General features: G+C 45.8%; 1 protein-coding gene across 3 annotated transcripts in view; it reads right to left on the minus strand.

The window, feature by feature from the left end:
• The window catches only part of Stab2 (stabilin 2), a 169,786-nt gene that overhangs the window by 134,722 nt on the left and 18,061 nt on the right, over positions 1 to 17,003 (minus strand). For all 3 annotated transcript variants that reach the window (XM_060377857.1, XM_060377858.1, XM_060377856.1), the window contains exons 4-7: positions 9,420 to 9,505; positions 8,241 to 8,310; positions 2,379 to 2,474; positions 287 to 412 (exon numbers count right to left, since the gene is read on the minus strand). In XM_060377857.1, the coding sequence (XP_060233840.1) occupies positions 287 to 412; positions 2,379 to 2,474; positions 8,241 to 8,310; positions 9,420 to 9,505 (378 nt within the window). The remainder of the gene's footprint in view (positions 1 to 286; positions 413 to 2,378; positions 2,475 to 8,240; positions 8,311 to 9,419; positions 9,506 to 17,003) is intronic.

The following is a 17,003-nucleotide window of genomic DNA, read 5'->3' on the forward strand; positions in this document are numbered from 1 at the left end:
GCCAGGCAGCGGCGGCTCAAATGCATCACAGACATCAAGGCAGCTGGACAGTATTCAGCAAGAATGCATCTTCTTATGCTGTCTGCTCACCCTGCTCTGCCAACACAGATTCACACAGGAACGACAGAAACTGTGATGGCGAACCCCGTGCCTATGAAATCTCTGTATGAGATAGGTAACGGAAGGGGGCCTGCCACACTTCCAAGATTTCTAAGCTTTCTACCTGGCGCTTTGTGAATTTCTTACTGAGCTACACAGAAACGCGAATAGGGTGGGATCTACTCACCCCTGCAGTTTTGGCCATCACCTTCATAATCGGGAAGGCATTTGCATTCGAGCTTGGTTTCATCTTTGCTGGAAGGTGTGCATCTGGAGTTTTCTGGGCAGAGCAAGGCTGCACACTCGGGGATGGCTGCACAGGAGGGTTATAGAAGCACTCCGTTAGTAGGATAACCGATTATAAAAGTCTTTTATTAAAAATGTTAAGGCTGCCAGGCACGGTGGTGCAGGCCTGTAATCCCAGCACTCAGGGAGGCAGAGGCAGGGGCGGGGCAGGGGTAGGTAGATTTCTGTGAGATTGAGAACAGCCCAGTTTACACAGTAAGCAAGGAAAGAAAGGGCTACACAGAGAAACCCTGTCTCAAACAAACAAACAAACAAAAAAACAACAAGCAAACACAAAAAAACAAAAAACAAAAAAATAAGGCATATGGCAATAATTATTAAAATTAGCAAAAAAAGTAGAAACTAACTTTGATTGATGTTTGTTTCTTTTAGACAGGATCTCCTGTAACTCACTCAGGCTGGCTTCCAACTTGCTATGTAGTCTTATTTCTTGGAAAGAGGGTTTCTCACTGAGCCTGGAGCTAGGCTTGTAGCCTAGTCCCAACTATTCTTTTGCATCTGGTTCCTACACTGCTGGAGTTGTATGTGCACAAGCCACAGCAGGTTGTAGACATCTGAACTCAGGCCCTCAGTCTTGCAAATCGAGGGCTCTTACTCCCTGAGTGATCTCCCCAGACCGGGAACTTACTTTTAACCACAACAACCACTAAGAGGACGGCTAGGCAAAGATGCTATGTCATGGAAAAATGTAGTGTGATCTCACATGAAGTCATGAACTAACTCGGGCTAGCAGGTCTTATGGCATTAGACAGGTGCATCTTTTCACTCTCCATGTTTCTCCCAAGAACTCAAATAACCCCAAAGTGGCTTGTGGCTTTGATGTGGTCTCCTGCTATATGGCTTGAGAACCATAATGTCAAATCATTGAAGGTTTGTGCGTGTGTGTGTGTTGTGGGGAGCATGTTGGAAGGAGGCTGGTTGAGGTCACAGGGAGGACAGCCCAGCCACCTGGGGTTAGTGTGAGCTGGCAGTTTGCAGGGCTGTGTCCTCTGCAGAGAAGACAGAGGCTGGTCTATGCACTTGCCACTTCCACAGTATACCTTGGGCTTTCAGTAAAACGAGTTTGTCCCATGTGGAATTCCAAACTCTTCTAACCCTTTTATTCAACATGAGACTAATATTCAGAGGATATATTGAGTGATCCTCATGTCACTGGGTTAATATGGCCAATTTGTTTATTTTTAAAAAATACCTTTTTATCCATCCTGTGGAAACTGCTTTGACTTAAGGCTGAGCTAGGACTGGGGATAGGCCTGTGAATGGGGAGGGTGAAAGGATGCTTCTCTTCTCCAGAGAGAATGAAGTTTGCCAGTAGAGGGCGCTGGCGGGACAGTGTAGCCGGCAGCAGCTGGGCTGCAGGGCATACTCAGGGAGAAGCCTTTGCTGTTGCTGCTGCTGGACAGGCCTCAGAGGGATGTCTGCCCAGGCTGTGCACCCAGAGTGCAGCGTCCTCGTCTGCACAACCAGCCCCTTGTTTAACTCAATCCTGCTCTTCATCTTCTAACTGGACCCAGTGTCATGGACTGTTTACACGATTTCACATGGTTATCAGTGCTTTGACACCTCTTGTACTTGTCATTCCTGTGCCCTTGGGTGAGCCACATAGCTTTGGAGCCCCTGTTTCTGCACACTGTGGTTGGTAATGAGTTTTTGCAGTTGAGACCATACTTTGCCTCCTTTATGGACTGTCTTTCTGGGATGCCCCTCCCAGCCCTCCGGCCCTCATCACCACCCTGCCTCATGCTGCCTCCTGTTCAGCCTCCCTACAGCACAGCTCTGGTCATGTCACACACCTCTTCCCCCCTCTCCCCTTCTCTTCTCTTTAGCTCTTTTACCATGTTTGCCTAATTTGTGTCCTCCCTCACAAAACATTTGGCAACCCATCACCTCAGGCGGAGTCCCGGTAACAGGGGATAAAGAGAAACGTATCCTCGCCTCTCCAGGTCTGGGTATTGGTGAGGAGGCACACTTACGCTTGTCACACCTGGGGCCCCCGTAGGCCGAGAAGCACTCGCAGCTTCCATCACCACTGAGGCCACTGCGGCACACACCGTGGACACAGTTGCACACTGTAGGCAGAAAACGGGGTGCGTTATCCTCTGATGTGGATTGCTCTGAAAGATCCCGGATGGTAACAGTCTCAGGAAGCCCATCTGAGACTCACTCCCAGAGATCTACTTTGAATCTCGGCTCATCTCTCTTGTATCAGAGTTGGGATTTTTCAGTGTGTGAGGTGGACAGGGGTGCCTCGGCTGAGAAGAGTGTGAAGTGAGGAAGTGGATCTAAAGCATGGCTGGCACATAACGGGCACTGGTGTTCTCTTCCCCACCAAGCTGTTTGCTTCACCGTTGGATAGCCTGAAAGCAGGAATAACCTAGTGTCTTCTTACAAAGAGAAGAGCCCCTGCCCCCCTCAACTCTGCCCTGTAGCTGTCTGACATCTCTGTTACCAAATCTTCTTGAATGAAGAGGGCAGTGCTATGATTAGAAAAGAAAAGGAAACCAATAGGGCCCAGAATGACTATGTCCTATTTTCTGCCCAGCATAGATGGCAGATGAAGGGCCTTTGGTTTAAGTGGTCCATGCCTCAACACCCGTCTCTTAGACAGTTTACTATCAAGCGAGCCAGCAGTATACTGAGCCAAGACTCCCACAAAGCACATTGTATGAGGTTCTGTTGCTGCTGTAACAAACTGTCCTGAAGAGGAGCCTGACACAGTCCAAGTTCACCTGACAGTTCTGGAGGAAAAAAGGTCCCATTACGTTAAAATTAAAATCAAAGTTGCTGTAAGGCTGTTTTTTTTTTTTGTTTGTTTGTTTGTTTTTGTTTTTGTTTTTCTGGAATCTCTTCTATTACCTTTCCCAGATTCTAGACTCATGACCCCTTTCGGCACTTTCAGTTGATGTACCAAGTTTTTCTCACACTGGTGTCTGTATGGTTACCTCCTTTTCCCACTCTGGACCCACCTGGGCAATAAGAGCAACCTCTTTATGTCAAACCTACTGGTTAGCAGCCCTGATCCCACCCATGGCCTTAATTCCCCTGTCATGTAGCTTAACATGCTCACAGGCTGCAGGATTCAGACATGGCTCTTTGGGGGTGGAGCATTGTTCTGCCTATCATACAAACTTTGATGCATGTGAGTACATTTCATATAAGCTCAGACGAGTCCCAGTTATTAAGAGGTACTTGCTTAACAAAGAAGATAGAAACTCGAGGGTTTCTAAGTTTAACGTTTTCTAAATGTCTATAATTGCACCAAACCCTCAGTAGTCTTTGCATCTCTGCCCTGGGCCTCCTGTTCATCGTTTCACTGGTCCTGTCCTTGCCCTTTCCAAGCTTTGTCTACACTGCTGCAGCAGCATTCTACTGCATTATCTCCAGTTTGTTGCGAGCCCAAACACCATCAAATCTTACACATTTGACTTCTAAGTGTACAGGTTGACTCCTGTCCATTCCCTTCCATCCTCATGATTAGCCAGCAAACTGCCATGTTCAGAATACTGTACTAGATAAGTTTCCAGCCGCAAAGGGCCCCAGTGCAAAGGCAGAAGGAAACAGCCGCTCACAGCACAGTGTGATAAATGTCACCACCCAATACAGCAATGGGAGCCGGCTGGGAAGAGCAGGGTGGACACAGGCCCCATGAAGACCACTCCAGGGAGAAATAGCACATGTGTCCTGCACGCACTCACCCTGTGTGTCCTGCACGCACTCACCCTGTGTGTCCTGCACTCACTCACCCTGTGTGTCCTGTACTCACCCTGTGAGTCCTGCACTCACACACCCTGTGTGTCCTGCACTCACTCACCCTGTGAGTCCTGCACTCACTCACTCTGTGTGTCCTGCACTCACACACCCTGTGTGTCCTGCACTCACACACCCTGTGTGTCTTGCTCTCCTGCACCCGTGCGTTGGCTTCTGGTGTGGTATGTGCATGTCTCCTGTCTTTCAAGGAGAACCTACTTTTGTGGTACCATCCCAGGAATCCTGAAGTAGAACTGTTGCTCCATTGGCAGGGATGGAGAAGAATGTTAAAAGGAGTAAACTCTGCTAACACCCCCACTCTGAGCCTTTGGCTTTCAGGGGGAGTTGCCCAGTTTTAGCTGCCTTGTCATGCTGGCCCTAAGAAGTTGATTTGTCTTAGCTGAATTTTTTTTTCTTGTTAAATTTCGCTCTGAGGAACACTCTCTCCCTCACCTCACTCAGGCCTGCACCTATGCTTGCCTTTACTTGTCCAGTGTGCTCTCTCAGGCATTTTGCTGTGCACTTTTCGGTTTAGTGTGACACAAGGCAGGTAACATTATTAATCTCGCTTTATTAACAGAAAATGTGGGAGCTAACTAGCAAGTGCTTGGTCAAGGAGATGAAGCACTGAATTTGTCACTGTCATCTTTAAGTCCTGTTTGCCTTTTTTTTCTGTTTTAGCAAATCACTTCAAAGCCTATCCCTGACTGCAGCTTTTGGAAGGGGAGACTCTGGAGAAAACTCAAGTTGATTATGGAACTGCCTGGAGTGAGGTGGGATCTCGGCAGAGGTTCTTCCATCAAAGTTAATGGAAAAGGCTCCAGTCAATTCAGTTAAACAACACTCACCCTGTTTCTGCCTAGCAGCAGGTACGGCATCTGGTGTGAGGTATGCAAAGCAGGTGACTAGGCATTTCTCACTTTTGGGAGGTCAGAGAGTGGCAGAGAAGCCAGACCCTGGGGACAAGGTGGGAACTAGTGTTCTGTGTTTCCACATAGCCAGCAGATGGTGGTGACGTGGAGGTGGGGTCTAGTTCCCACGTGCTAACGCAGTGCTGTCCTTGCTGGTAAGTGCTCCCTCCCTCAGCCGTGTGCTGTGAGACCCAGCAGCTCTCTGGCATCAGCCTCCCATTGTGTCCCACCCTTCTGCTCTGTGCACTGTGTTAGCTGGCAGGCACAGGCGGCCTCTGAAGCCTATGACACTGCATTTCAGGACCATCAGCCACTGCCAAGATCATGTCCTTGGGAAGGAGAAGTGAGGAGCTGAGGGATTCCCAGACGGCCACCCAAAGTCCTCGGATGCATCGTGAAGTGGTCTCAGCAAACTTCTAGAGAAATGTGAAACTTGGGTGGTGTGGTTTTTAAAGTAGCCAAAACCTTGGCCATTGTGGTCACAGAGATGGTTCATGGCCCCCTGTGACATACCCAGAGCTTCTCTCTCTCCTGTGGGCCATGCACAGCACAGCGTGATTATTACTCATATTTCCAACTCCATGGCAACAGGAGCTAGTCACCTGTTTGTTGTTTAGTGCATGCTGCGTTCACACCAGGGTCAGAGCAGTTCAGTGTAGGGGCCAAGGTCAGACACCTGGTTAATCCTCTGACCCTGTAATAGTCAGAAGGCCTTCTGTCACCTCTGTGCTCCTTTAAAGGATGTTAGTTCAAAGTGGTGTACTGAGGACCTGAGGAGATTGTGGGTGGGAAACTTTTTGCACACAGCAGGGTGTCGCCAGGAACACATGGATGTGGGGTGATTTTGGGGTTACATAGGGAAAGTGAATTTTGCACTGGGCTCTCAATGAGAGGAAGGTACTGAGTAGCTGCAGCACGGGCAGCAAAGATGAAAGTCACTGGCTGACCAGCTGACCTAGCTGTGAATCATCCCCAAAGAATAAACAGCCTGCAAGGGAGCATCTTGGCAGCAGGGAGAAGTCAGCATTAAAAATGGATGACCCCTGAGAGAGCTGTCCCGCTGTCATGCAGGAGTACCGCTTCCCGGGGCCACACTCCAATGGCTGAGTCAACCCCAGCACCCAGTGGGCGCCTGGCTGAAGGTGTTCCTCAGGTGTGATGTCACGCCCAGGAGGAAGATGACAGTCCTGTTTCATAAGTCACACAGAAGTTGAACTTGGTTCCAGACTCAGGCTGATTTGAATTCACTGGTTGCTCTCTTATCCATGATGTGTGAAGTTACTGTGCCATAGGAGACTCACTGGCCACATTCAGCTCTTTCTATTTAAATTCAGGAGCGTACACTAAGAGTTAAAATTCAGCTCCTCAGTTGTTTTAGTGGAATTTCAGGAGCTCGGGGTCCGCATGTGGCCTGTGGCTACCAGGCTGGACAACGAGTATCACAGGAAGTCCTGCTGAACTCTAATCTGGAACTCGGAGAGCTTTTGGCTGGGTCTCTTTTTAGGCTTGATCCTCTTAACAACTCAGGGCTTGGGGCCAGCAAGGTGGCTCAGCAGGTTAAGGTCTGACTGAGGTCAATGCCCAGAACTCAATTCACATGGTGAAAGGGGAGAACTGAGCTCTGCAAATTGCCCCCTGACCTCCACATATGTCCTGTGGCATGCCCATACATAAGCACACAAGCTAAAATTTTACAATGTAATAAGGATATAAATAATACATTTATTTATTTGAATTAATAAATGAAGAAAATTTCATTTATTAAAAACAACTACGGTCCGAACCATCTTCATCCTTTTTGCCCCTGCTTCCTCCATGGCACAAACAGGAAGCATATCCTCTTTCACTTAGAAATGTCTGGAATTTCCTTTATGTTTGTGCTTGTCAGCAATCGATGCCCAGTATTACAGAGGTTCCCTGGATTACCTTCATCCTAACTTTTCATCCCCACACAACCACTCCACTTTTCTGGGGTGCTGGGTGCTTGCTTCTTACTTTCCCACCTCAGTATTTATTTAGTTTATGTACTTTAAACCCTACTTGATTGTGCTAGTGAAGGAGCCATGTAGAAGGAGAGACAAAATGGCATTTTAATCACTTTGGTTGTGTTTTAGTTGCTCTCCTTTAAAGCAATGCAAATGGTAAGAACCTGTGGAGTACTATGACATGGTTTCAATTTGCTTTGCTATCGCAGTTATGGAATAATCTTTGTGGAGCAGAGAGTGAAAGAACACTTAAAGATGAGGAGGAACTAGGTAACAACAGTGATGACAGCTAACAGCTACTATGCTCTGTCTCATGACACACTCCCCAGAGATGGCCATATTATTTGCTTTTACAGGTAAGAAGCTCACAGAAACCATGTTCTATACAGTTCTCCAGTTGCTGCAGTGAGCAGCCCTGGAGCAAGGGCCCTACCAGGCTCTAAGCTTCGGCTCTAATCCTTTCATCTGTACCTCCTGAAATTGTGCTTCTGTGCCAGGATAATATGACTGGGGCCGTTCATTCATTCATTCATTCATCCATCCATACACTTATTTGTTCATTTGGCTAACAAACAGCTGTGTTTCCCATGCCGTCCACACTGGAGAAGCTACGAGAGAGAAAAACACAGTGGAGTCTTTCCTTCAGCAACAACGCCATGCATTAGAATGAGGAAGTCTTCTGCTCCAGGTGAAATGTATTCTGGAACATGCTGAAGAACTTACGGGGTTGAATGTATGTATGTGTTTATAGATTTTTTGAAAACAAAACAAACTGCCGGCTAGATGTATCATATAAGCCCAATATACCACTCCTGGGCGTATTCCCAAAGGACTCCATATCCTACCACAGAGACACTTGCACATCTGTGTTTATTGCAGCTTCACTCTCAATAGCAAAGAGAAAGAACCAACCTAGATGCCCATCAGCTCATGGATGGATAATGAAAATGTGGTGCATGTACACGTACCACCTCGCAAACTCAGTACCCCCAAACCTCTGTCCTCACTAAAGCTCCAGTTTCATGTTCTTTGTCACAGCGAGGGAAAGGCAAGATACTTTGTATTTTAAAACAACACAACTCCATACATTTCTGGAGGCCAGAAATCTAAAACCACTGTTAAAAATCAAAGTAGCCATCTCTGGGGATTTTAAACATTTACAGTGCTTTAAATGAACAGAAATCAGACCTACCTGATGAACAATTGGGTCCAAAAACATTGTCAGCAGCACAGTTTTCACAGGCTGTTCCACGAAAGCCCGCCTGCAAAACCCAGGTGGATGACATCAGAGCCAAGGTCATACTGGGTGACTCCTATGTTATCCAGAAAGACCCCGGGAAACCCACTGATGGCCTGGCCATTGTGTGCTTCTCAAATCTCCCTTTCCCCTGGGCCTTTCTTTTCTCAGGCCCCTTGAAATCTGTATATGTCATAATGCACACATTTTGTTGTTTTTCATTTTATTTAAATAATATATATATATTTTTTGTTTTCAATACATCTTGATTGCTCCTCTTCTTCCAGTCCCCACTCCTCAACCTTCCCTTTCTCACAGATCCTCTGTTCCCCTTCAGAAAAGAGCAGGTTGCCCAGGGATACCAACCAAACATGGCATAACAAGATGCAATAAGACTAGGCACAAGTCCTCATATCAAGGCTGAATGAGGCCGTGCTGAAAAAAAAAAAAAAGGGGGGGTCCGAAGAGCAGGCAACAGAGTCAGAGACACTCCCTCTCCAACTGTTGGGAAGTCCCACAAACCACTAAGCTAGTTGTTTATTTATTTATTTATTTATTTTTCCTTTTGCTAAAGGTCTAGACCCTATAGAAGAAAACGGTCAATGGTATAAACAGACAGTAAGTGCTGTCCGTTATCACAATTTCACCCAAGGACAAAACAAAACCACTTTCAGTTCTGTTCAGAAGGCAGCTGAACTCAACCCCCTTTAGAAGGATCTGTGTTCCTCCACAGTTTGAAATTCACAAGAGTCACCTTTGGTTAGCTAAAGAAATTCTTCAGTGGCCACATGTCCCTGGTTAGCACAGGGGTGGGAGCATAGCCCCCAGGCTAGTCTAGTAGCAGGGGTGACTGCTACCTGTAGCAAGAAGTGGCAACTTTAAACCTTAAATGGATTCATAATTTAGATTTACATATGTGACCTCACTTTATACCTTCAAAGAGGCTTATTCCATAGGTCTTTCTTCAGGTTTTAGTGGTGTATATAGGGTGAAAGGTCATATTGTTGTACATTGTGAACCCATTTTATTATTAATACTGTTTCTCTTAGAGATGTCTATCGTGGGCTATCATGAAGGCAGATAAACAGGTAGGAAAGGGGAGGCGGCATTTCAGGAGCAGTTCTCTGAACTTACCTGGCAAGAGCATCTTCCGGTTCCTTCCATGCCGTGATCGCAAATTCCCCTGCCACTGCACGGTGACCCTGCTCCTCCTGGGCACTCTGGGATAATCGAACAGACAAGAAAAATCCATCCATGCTAGCCTGATCAAATGCATGCTGCAAGATGCGGTCGGCACCGACAGTGTGCCACTTAGTGCTTAGGTGCCAGGGACAGAAAAAGCAATTGAAGAGCCTGTCGGTCTGATCACAAGTTAGAGGCCAACCTGGAACTCCACTCCCAGTGAGTTCAAGGCCATAAAATTAAAGGCTGGAGAAGTAGCTTTTTGCTGGAGCCCTTGCAGGAGTGGGGGGACTGCCAGGGGACTGAGAATTGGACTTGGGAGCAGCAGGGGTGGGGCTGATGAGGCACATGGGGGTCACTTGAGCCATTCCATGATGTCCTTATTTTTTTTTTAATGATTTTATTTTTATTTGGTGTTTTGCCTACATGTATGTAGGTCTGTGTGAGGGTGTTAAATCCCCTGGAACTGGAGCCAGAGGGAGTTGTGAGGCTCCACATGGGTGCTAGGAATCTAGGAATCAAACTCTGGTCCTCCAGAAGAACAGCCAGTGCTCTTAACCACTGAGCCATATTTCCAGCCTCCCCCAAACATGTACTTATTAAGGTGAGCAAAGGAAGCCAGATTTCCTCTAGAGCAGTTGCAAACAAGCAACCACTTTGCTTTTCAGCGGAGCTACGACCAACCTCTACCGGAGGGTTTTCTAGTCACCAAACCGTCTATCAAACATCACATGCTGAGGCAGAGGGACACTTGCCAAGGAAGTCAGTAAGCACAAAGCTCCAGCCCAGCAGAACTTGAAAGAGTTGTAAGTGGCAGAAGTTTAAGGTATGTCTGTTGTGAGGATGAGAGAGTTTCCTCTCCTTTATGTGTTGTTTGGCCTACGTGTGTGTGTGCAGGTGTGATGTTAACATGGATTTAATGTCAATTTGGGTGAGTTCTTACTGTCTGTCCTCAGAAGGGACTGCTACGCCTGTCTAGATGGGACCCTTGTTTGTTCTTCCAAGAGAGTTGCTATAAAAGGCTGATATGGGCCCCTGGCTTCCCATCTCTCTGTGTGATCTTTTTCCCACATGAGTTCCTGCCATCTTGAAATACAGCCAAGATGGCCCACAATTTCACCCAGGCCCTGCCCATGCTATGCCTCAACTCCAGATCTGTCAGCTAAATACTCTTCTTTATAAAGTTAGGCTGCCCCAGGTTATAGTAACAAAACACCTGATGGCCACAGAGGGGCAGGACATAAATATTCAGACCACAGAAATAGTTCTTAGATAAGGTGACTTATAAGCACAAAGAAAGGATGTTCTCTGAAAGACGCTGGTGGCTGTCAGCATGTTGGTCTTTCAACAGATGGGTTGGTTGGCAATTTGCAGATATTGTGGAGGTGACACTTGAGTTGTCCCATTGGACAACACATTTGCAGGTGTTTTCCCTCTGCATCCTTCTATTCAAAATATAAATGGCTGACATATTTGCATTTTTTTTCAAGACAGTGTTTTACTGTGTTGCTCTGGCTGTCCTGGAACTCTCCATGTAGACCAGGCTGGCCTTGGGCTTACATAGCTTCCTCTGCTTCCTGAGTGCTGGGATTAAAGGTGTGTGTATTTTGAATCCAGTTTTCCACAATAGTGGCAAAGCCACTCTTCAAAGCCCTGCAGATGCTCTAGGGCTCTGTTGCTCTGTGTTACTGTGATGGACTCTCATTAAACAACCGGACAGACAGGGATAGGATCACGACACAGGTGACAGAAACATTTGCAAAGAAGGGAGAAGCCATCCTACTCAAAACTACACTGACAGTCACTTTTGAAAATGAGATGTTAGTATGAAAACATCCTAAGTGGAACTCATTTTGGTATCATTAATATTGCCTCCATCACTTCAAGAAAAATTAAAAGAAAGGAAGGAAGAAAAGAAAAAGAAGAAAGAGAGAAAGAAGAAAGGAAGGATGGAAGAAAGAAGGAGAAAGAAGGAAGAAAGAAAGAAAGAAAGAAAGAAAGGAAGGAAGGAGGGAGGGAGGGAGGGAAGGAAGGAAGGAAGGAAGGAGGGAAGGAGGGAAGGAAGGAAGGAAGGAAGCAGGGAAGGAGGGAAGGAAGAAGGAAGGAGGGAAGGAAGGAAGGAAGGAAGGAAGGAGGGAAGGAAGGAGGGAAGGAAGGAAGGAGGGAAGGAAGAAGGGAAGGAAGGAGGGAGGGAAGGAGGGAGGGAAGGAGGGAGGGAAGGAAGGAGGGAAGGAAGGAGGGAGGGAAGGAGGGAGGGAAGGAAGGAGGGAAGGAAGGAGGGAGGGAAGGAGGGAGGGAAGGAAGGAGGGAAGGAAGGAGGGAGGGAAGGAGGGAGGGAAGGAAGGAGGGAAGGAAGGAGGGAGGGAAGGAGGGAGGGAAGGAAGGAGGGAGGGAAGGAAGGAGGGAAGGAAGGAGGGAGGGAAGGAGGGAGGGAAGGAAAGAGGGAGGGAAGGAGGGAAGGAAAGAGGGAAGGAAGGAGGTAAGGAAGGAAGGAGGGAAGGATTGTAGGAAGGAGGGAGGGAAGGAGGGAAGGAGGGAAGGAAGGAGGGAAGGAGGGAAGGAGGGAAGGAAGGAGGGAAGGAAGGAAGGAGGGAAGAAGGCCTGGTCTGGGCTGTTCAGCAACTGAAGATGCAGCAAGTCTGGTGGAAGAAGCCTGGGCCTGGCAATCGGGATCTTCCGGATTTGAGTGCCAGCTTGAGCTTTTATGGCCATGTCCCTTTCTCCCCTCAGCACAGCCCATGTCTAACTCTGAGATTCAGCTCCTTGCTGTTCCCTTGGCAGGGTGTTCTTGGGGCAGGAAGATAGGTGACGGTAAGTATAAGTTGTACAGCTCTGGGTGAATATCCGGATATTTTCTTTCTTTGGGACTGGCCTGGTAACAGTTAATGACATTCAGGAAAAAAAATAAGGAAATAAAAATGAGTGTGTTGGGGACACAGACCTGTTTCTGTGGGGGTTGGGCATCAGCCTGATGAGGGCACAGATTTTTACAAGTCAGCTGACACCTTGCAACAGGCCTGGTTCTCACAGCGCCCCCTACTGGAGACTTTCAGAATTTGTTTCAAATAGCCTGATTTTGAGAGGAAACCGAACAGATAGGTTTCCATTTGGCTCAATGGACAGGGCTGGCCAGATTATAAATGGAAGACTTTGCTAACAAAAAGGTGGGGAGAGAAAGATGGACAGACATTTCTTAAGCAGGAACCAGGAAAGCTCTTGGGATATGTGTGCGTACGTGTGTGTGTGTGTGTGTGTGTGTGTGTGTGTGTGTGTACAATTTTTAAGGGCCTTTTCTAATGTGCATAGTCTCTCCTACTCTGGGATAAGCCCATGACCCCTCAAAATAGCCAAGACAGTGCTAAGGGTGCAAAGATTCCTCAGAGGCAAAGCCTGCAAAGAGAACTTAAGAACTACTAGCACAGAGCCTGGTGAGGTGCTTGCCACCAAACCTAAGGACCAGAGTTTGATTCTGGAAACCAATGTGGTGGAGGGAGAGAACTGATTCCTGCAAATTGTTCTCTGAGTCTCCTCACGTGCTCACTGTGGCAAACCACACACACACACACACACACACACACACACACACCTAAGAACATAAAAGATACAAGTTTTATCAAACACCAAACCAAAGTAGAATTTACAATATTTGAACTCAGTAAAAGCTATCTAGGCATAAGCAATAAAGAGAAAAAAATAGTTAATTAAAACCAACAGAGAGGACACACATTTCAGACAGAGACTGAGAAAGTTGCAATCCTATTCTATATATTAAAGAGGGGAACAAGGACAACTGTGTTTGGAAAAGCCAAAACTTTACAGATAAAAACACATTTGAGTTATAACACAAGGTATCCAATTAACAGTTGCCCAAACACTGACAGCAACATGTTCAGTCTACCAACAAGCAGTAAAGACAAAATAAAACACAGAGAAAATTCTGTATACACCAAGAGAGTATGAGTGAGCTGTGTGACAATGTCAAGGGGAAAGGAGAAAAGATACTGAAAATTCAAAGTCAGCATTTCCCAAACTTGATGGAGATGCTAGATGCCCTGTGCCCAGCTTACAAAGAAGGAAGGCAATGTGATGAAGATTGCACACGACCACAAAACTTAAAATCGATGACAAGATCGTCTTACAAGCAGGCAAATTCAATGTGTAGTGAGAATTGAGTTACCATGACAACAGCTCTCTGCTTGTACTCAAGTCCACCTAGAAAACAGTGGAGCATTTATTTTCAGAGTCCTAGAACAGAAACAGTATTGCAATCTAAAATACCACCTAAAATAGCCATATCTGTAAAGAACAAAGGCATAACAAAGATTTTTTTTTTCAGTTATACAAATGTTGAAAGAGAAATGTAATTAATTGACTAGGAAGAAGCAAAATGACAGCAGATAGAGATCTTGACTCACACAAAGGAATGGAAAATGCTGGACATTATCATTATGAGCAACAAAACAAAACAACAACAACAAAATAACCAATGGCTGGTTAAGGCCAAACTGCTAATGCTGTATTGTGTGGCTGCAGGGAAGGGCAGAGCACCAGGCCTGGGATGCAGAGAAGGGTGTGCGAGGTTGTAGATGTCTGTGTACTGGGGGGTGTAATATGACTTGAAGGCATAGTGCAGAAAACAAAAGAAGCAAATGCTTAATACCCTAAATAAACAGCACAGCAAATACATCAACAAAGAAGATGAAATAGGATTACATAATATAATCAAGAGGGAGGCCAAGAAGCAGACGAAGCAGCAGAGCAGTTTCACACAGTGGAAAGCAAATCAGGTAGTGAATGTAAACCTGACATATTAGGTATAAATGGTCAAATACCTTAAATAAAAGGTGTGGGTTATCACACTAGGTGAAAAGTTAAGAACTTAACTGGGCAGATGGCTCAGTGGAAAAAGTGCTTGTCTCACAGAGTGAAAACTGAAGTTCAGATCCTTCAAGATAAGCACCAGGCAGAGAAAGAGGATCTCAGCACCGGTTGGCTAGCTAGACTAGCTGCATTGGTGAGCTCTGAATTCAAGGGTCAGGCTCTACCTCAATGGCAGACAGCAATCGAGGGAGGCTCCCAACGTCTGCCTCAGGCCTCCCTATAAATGTGCTCATACAGGCATATATAGTGCAAACCACACACACACACATGCAAAATATATTAAGAACTAACTATATTCTGTCTATGGAAGACTTGCTTTATTTTATTTCTTTCTTTATTTTTGAGGCAGCGTCTCACTGTGTTGCCCTGGCTGGTTTGAAACCCACAATGTAGACTAAGACTCCCTCAGATTTCACAGGCAATCATTTTGCATTAGCTTCCCAAGTGCTGGAATTACAGGTATGTACTCTCATACTGGGAAGATTCACTTTAAATATAGAGACTCAAATATGTTGAAGACAAAGGCGATAAGAGGATCTAGAACATCACCTGTGGTGGTTAGAATGAGAATGGCCCCCATAAAGTCATATGTTTGAATGCTTGTGCCCAGTTGGTAGAACTGTTTTGGAAGAGACTAGGAGGTGTGGCCTTGTGGGAGGTATGCCACTGGGAATGGGCTTGAGGTTTCAAAAGTTTATGCTAGGCCCAGTCTCTCTCTCTGCTTTCAACTTATAGAGTCCTCAGCTACTGCTCTAACACCATGCCTGTTGGCCATGATGCTTTCTGGTATGAGGGTCTTGAACGCACCCTCTGAAACTGTAAGAAAGGCCTAAGTAAACACTTCATTTTGTCTCTATTGTTGTAAAAAGATGCTATGTCTTGGAACATCATGACATCATTTTACAGCAATAGAAAAGTAACTAAGACACCACCAATCACAAGCAAGCTGGGGGGATGGAGTTCAGCAGACAAGTAGATTTCAGAATGGGGGACATTTTTTACAAAGAATAAGAAAGTTCGTTTCACAATGTTATAATGCCAACTCATGAAAAGAATATACATCATAATTTTAATGAACTTGATAATAGTCATAGTATATGAAATAAAATCCCATAAAACCTCAAGGAGAAGCTGATAAACCCACAGAGTCACAGAGTTCAACACCTTTCTCTCAATAACTGATGGAATAAAGTAGTCATCAAATCTTTAAGGCTAGAGAAACCTTGAGCAGGCCTTGAAATCAACTTGACCTAATTGACACTTACAGAGCACTGCCTAAGGACAGTGCTCTTTTATAAGAGCAGACAGAACATTTATCCAAGATAGGTAATATTTTGGGGTTCTAAAGCAAGTCTCCCAAAATCAGAGATTGAAATCATATCAAGATTGCTTTCTGACCACAACGGGATCAAATGAGGTATAGAGGCAAGATAAAACCAACTAAATCCTAACAGAGCATTACAGTAGAAACTAAGGAACCGACGCCGTCTGCAAAAGCAAAGTTACTGCAATAATCAAAATGACTGAGACAGTCTGAGTTGGAAGACATATGCTATTCAGTTTCCATGAGGCAGGGGAATGACTGAGAGTAACTCTTCCCCTCAGCAAGATAAATGGTACTGGCGAAGGGCCAAACATTCAGAACTGAGTCCAGAAGAGAAGCACACACATATGGTTAACTGCTTTCCAGAGAGCCTTCTGAGGAAAAGCTTGCTGGATCTGAGTGTGACAGCCCATGCATCAGAGGTGGAGTCAGGAGGATCAGGAGGCTGAGGTGATTCTCAGCTACATATTGAGTTTGAAGCCAGCCTGGGTTACATGATACCCTGTCACACATGAACACATGCATGCATGCATACATGAATGAACATACAGAGAACAAAAACCAAAAAGCAACACCACCACCTCTCACAGATGTTGCTGGAATTACTGGAAATAGTTGGAAATGAGCTTTGATCCATACTTTTATTCAGATGAAAGGGCTAACATGACATAAACATAAAACCTAAAACTGTGAAGCTTCTAGAATAAATCCTGTGAGATGTTAGGTGAGTCAAAAATTCCTAGACATAATACAAGGAACACTATTTGTAGAAGAAAAACCCCTTCCCTGGCCTCACCATGATGGAGGAGGTTTTCCTTGCAAAGATGCTGTTAAGACAGTGCAAAGGTGAGAATGGTGAGGAAGTGTTTGTGAGTCACAAATTCCATAAACAGCCTGGGTCTAATATACTTAAAGAACTCTCCAAATTTAATGGTAAAAGAAAAACTGACCACAAAAGTGTGCAAATAGAAACAAGAGCCTGGACCTCACCGGACATCAACAACTGTAGCCAGTACCCTGCGCTGCATTTCCCACCCCAAAACTCTGCTTTCCCGGAGGCCTTATGGCACCAGGAACACTAGCTAAGGCCCCTCACCAAGACCTTGCCACCAACTCCTCTGAAAGCACACCCAACATCGGTAAACTGCACCCTAAGCCCTGTGCTCCATTTTTTATCCCCACTGTGCACACTGCACCACCACTTTGGAAAGCGATTTGGCAGTTTCTCAGAAAATTGGAATTAGTTCTACCTCAAGACCCCGCTATACCACTCCTGGGCATAAACTGAAAAGATGTTCCCCCATACCACAAGGACACTTGCTCAACTATGT

The sequence above is a fragment of the Meriones unguiculatus genome, chromosome 2 (assembly GCF_030254825.1).
Source record: "Meriones unguiculatus strain TT.TT164.6M chromosome 2, Bangor_MerUng_6.1, whole genome shotgun sequence".
In the NCBI taxonomy this organism is placed as follows: Eukaryota; Metazoa; Chordata; class Mammalia; order Rodentia; family Muridae; genus Meriones; species Meriones unguiculatus.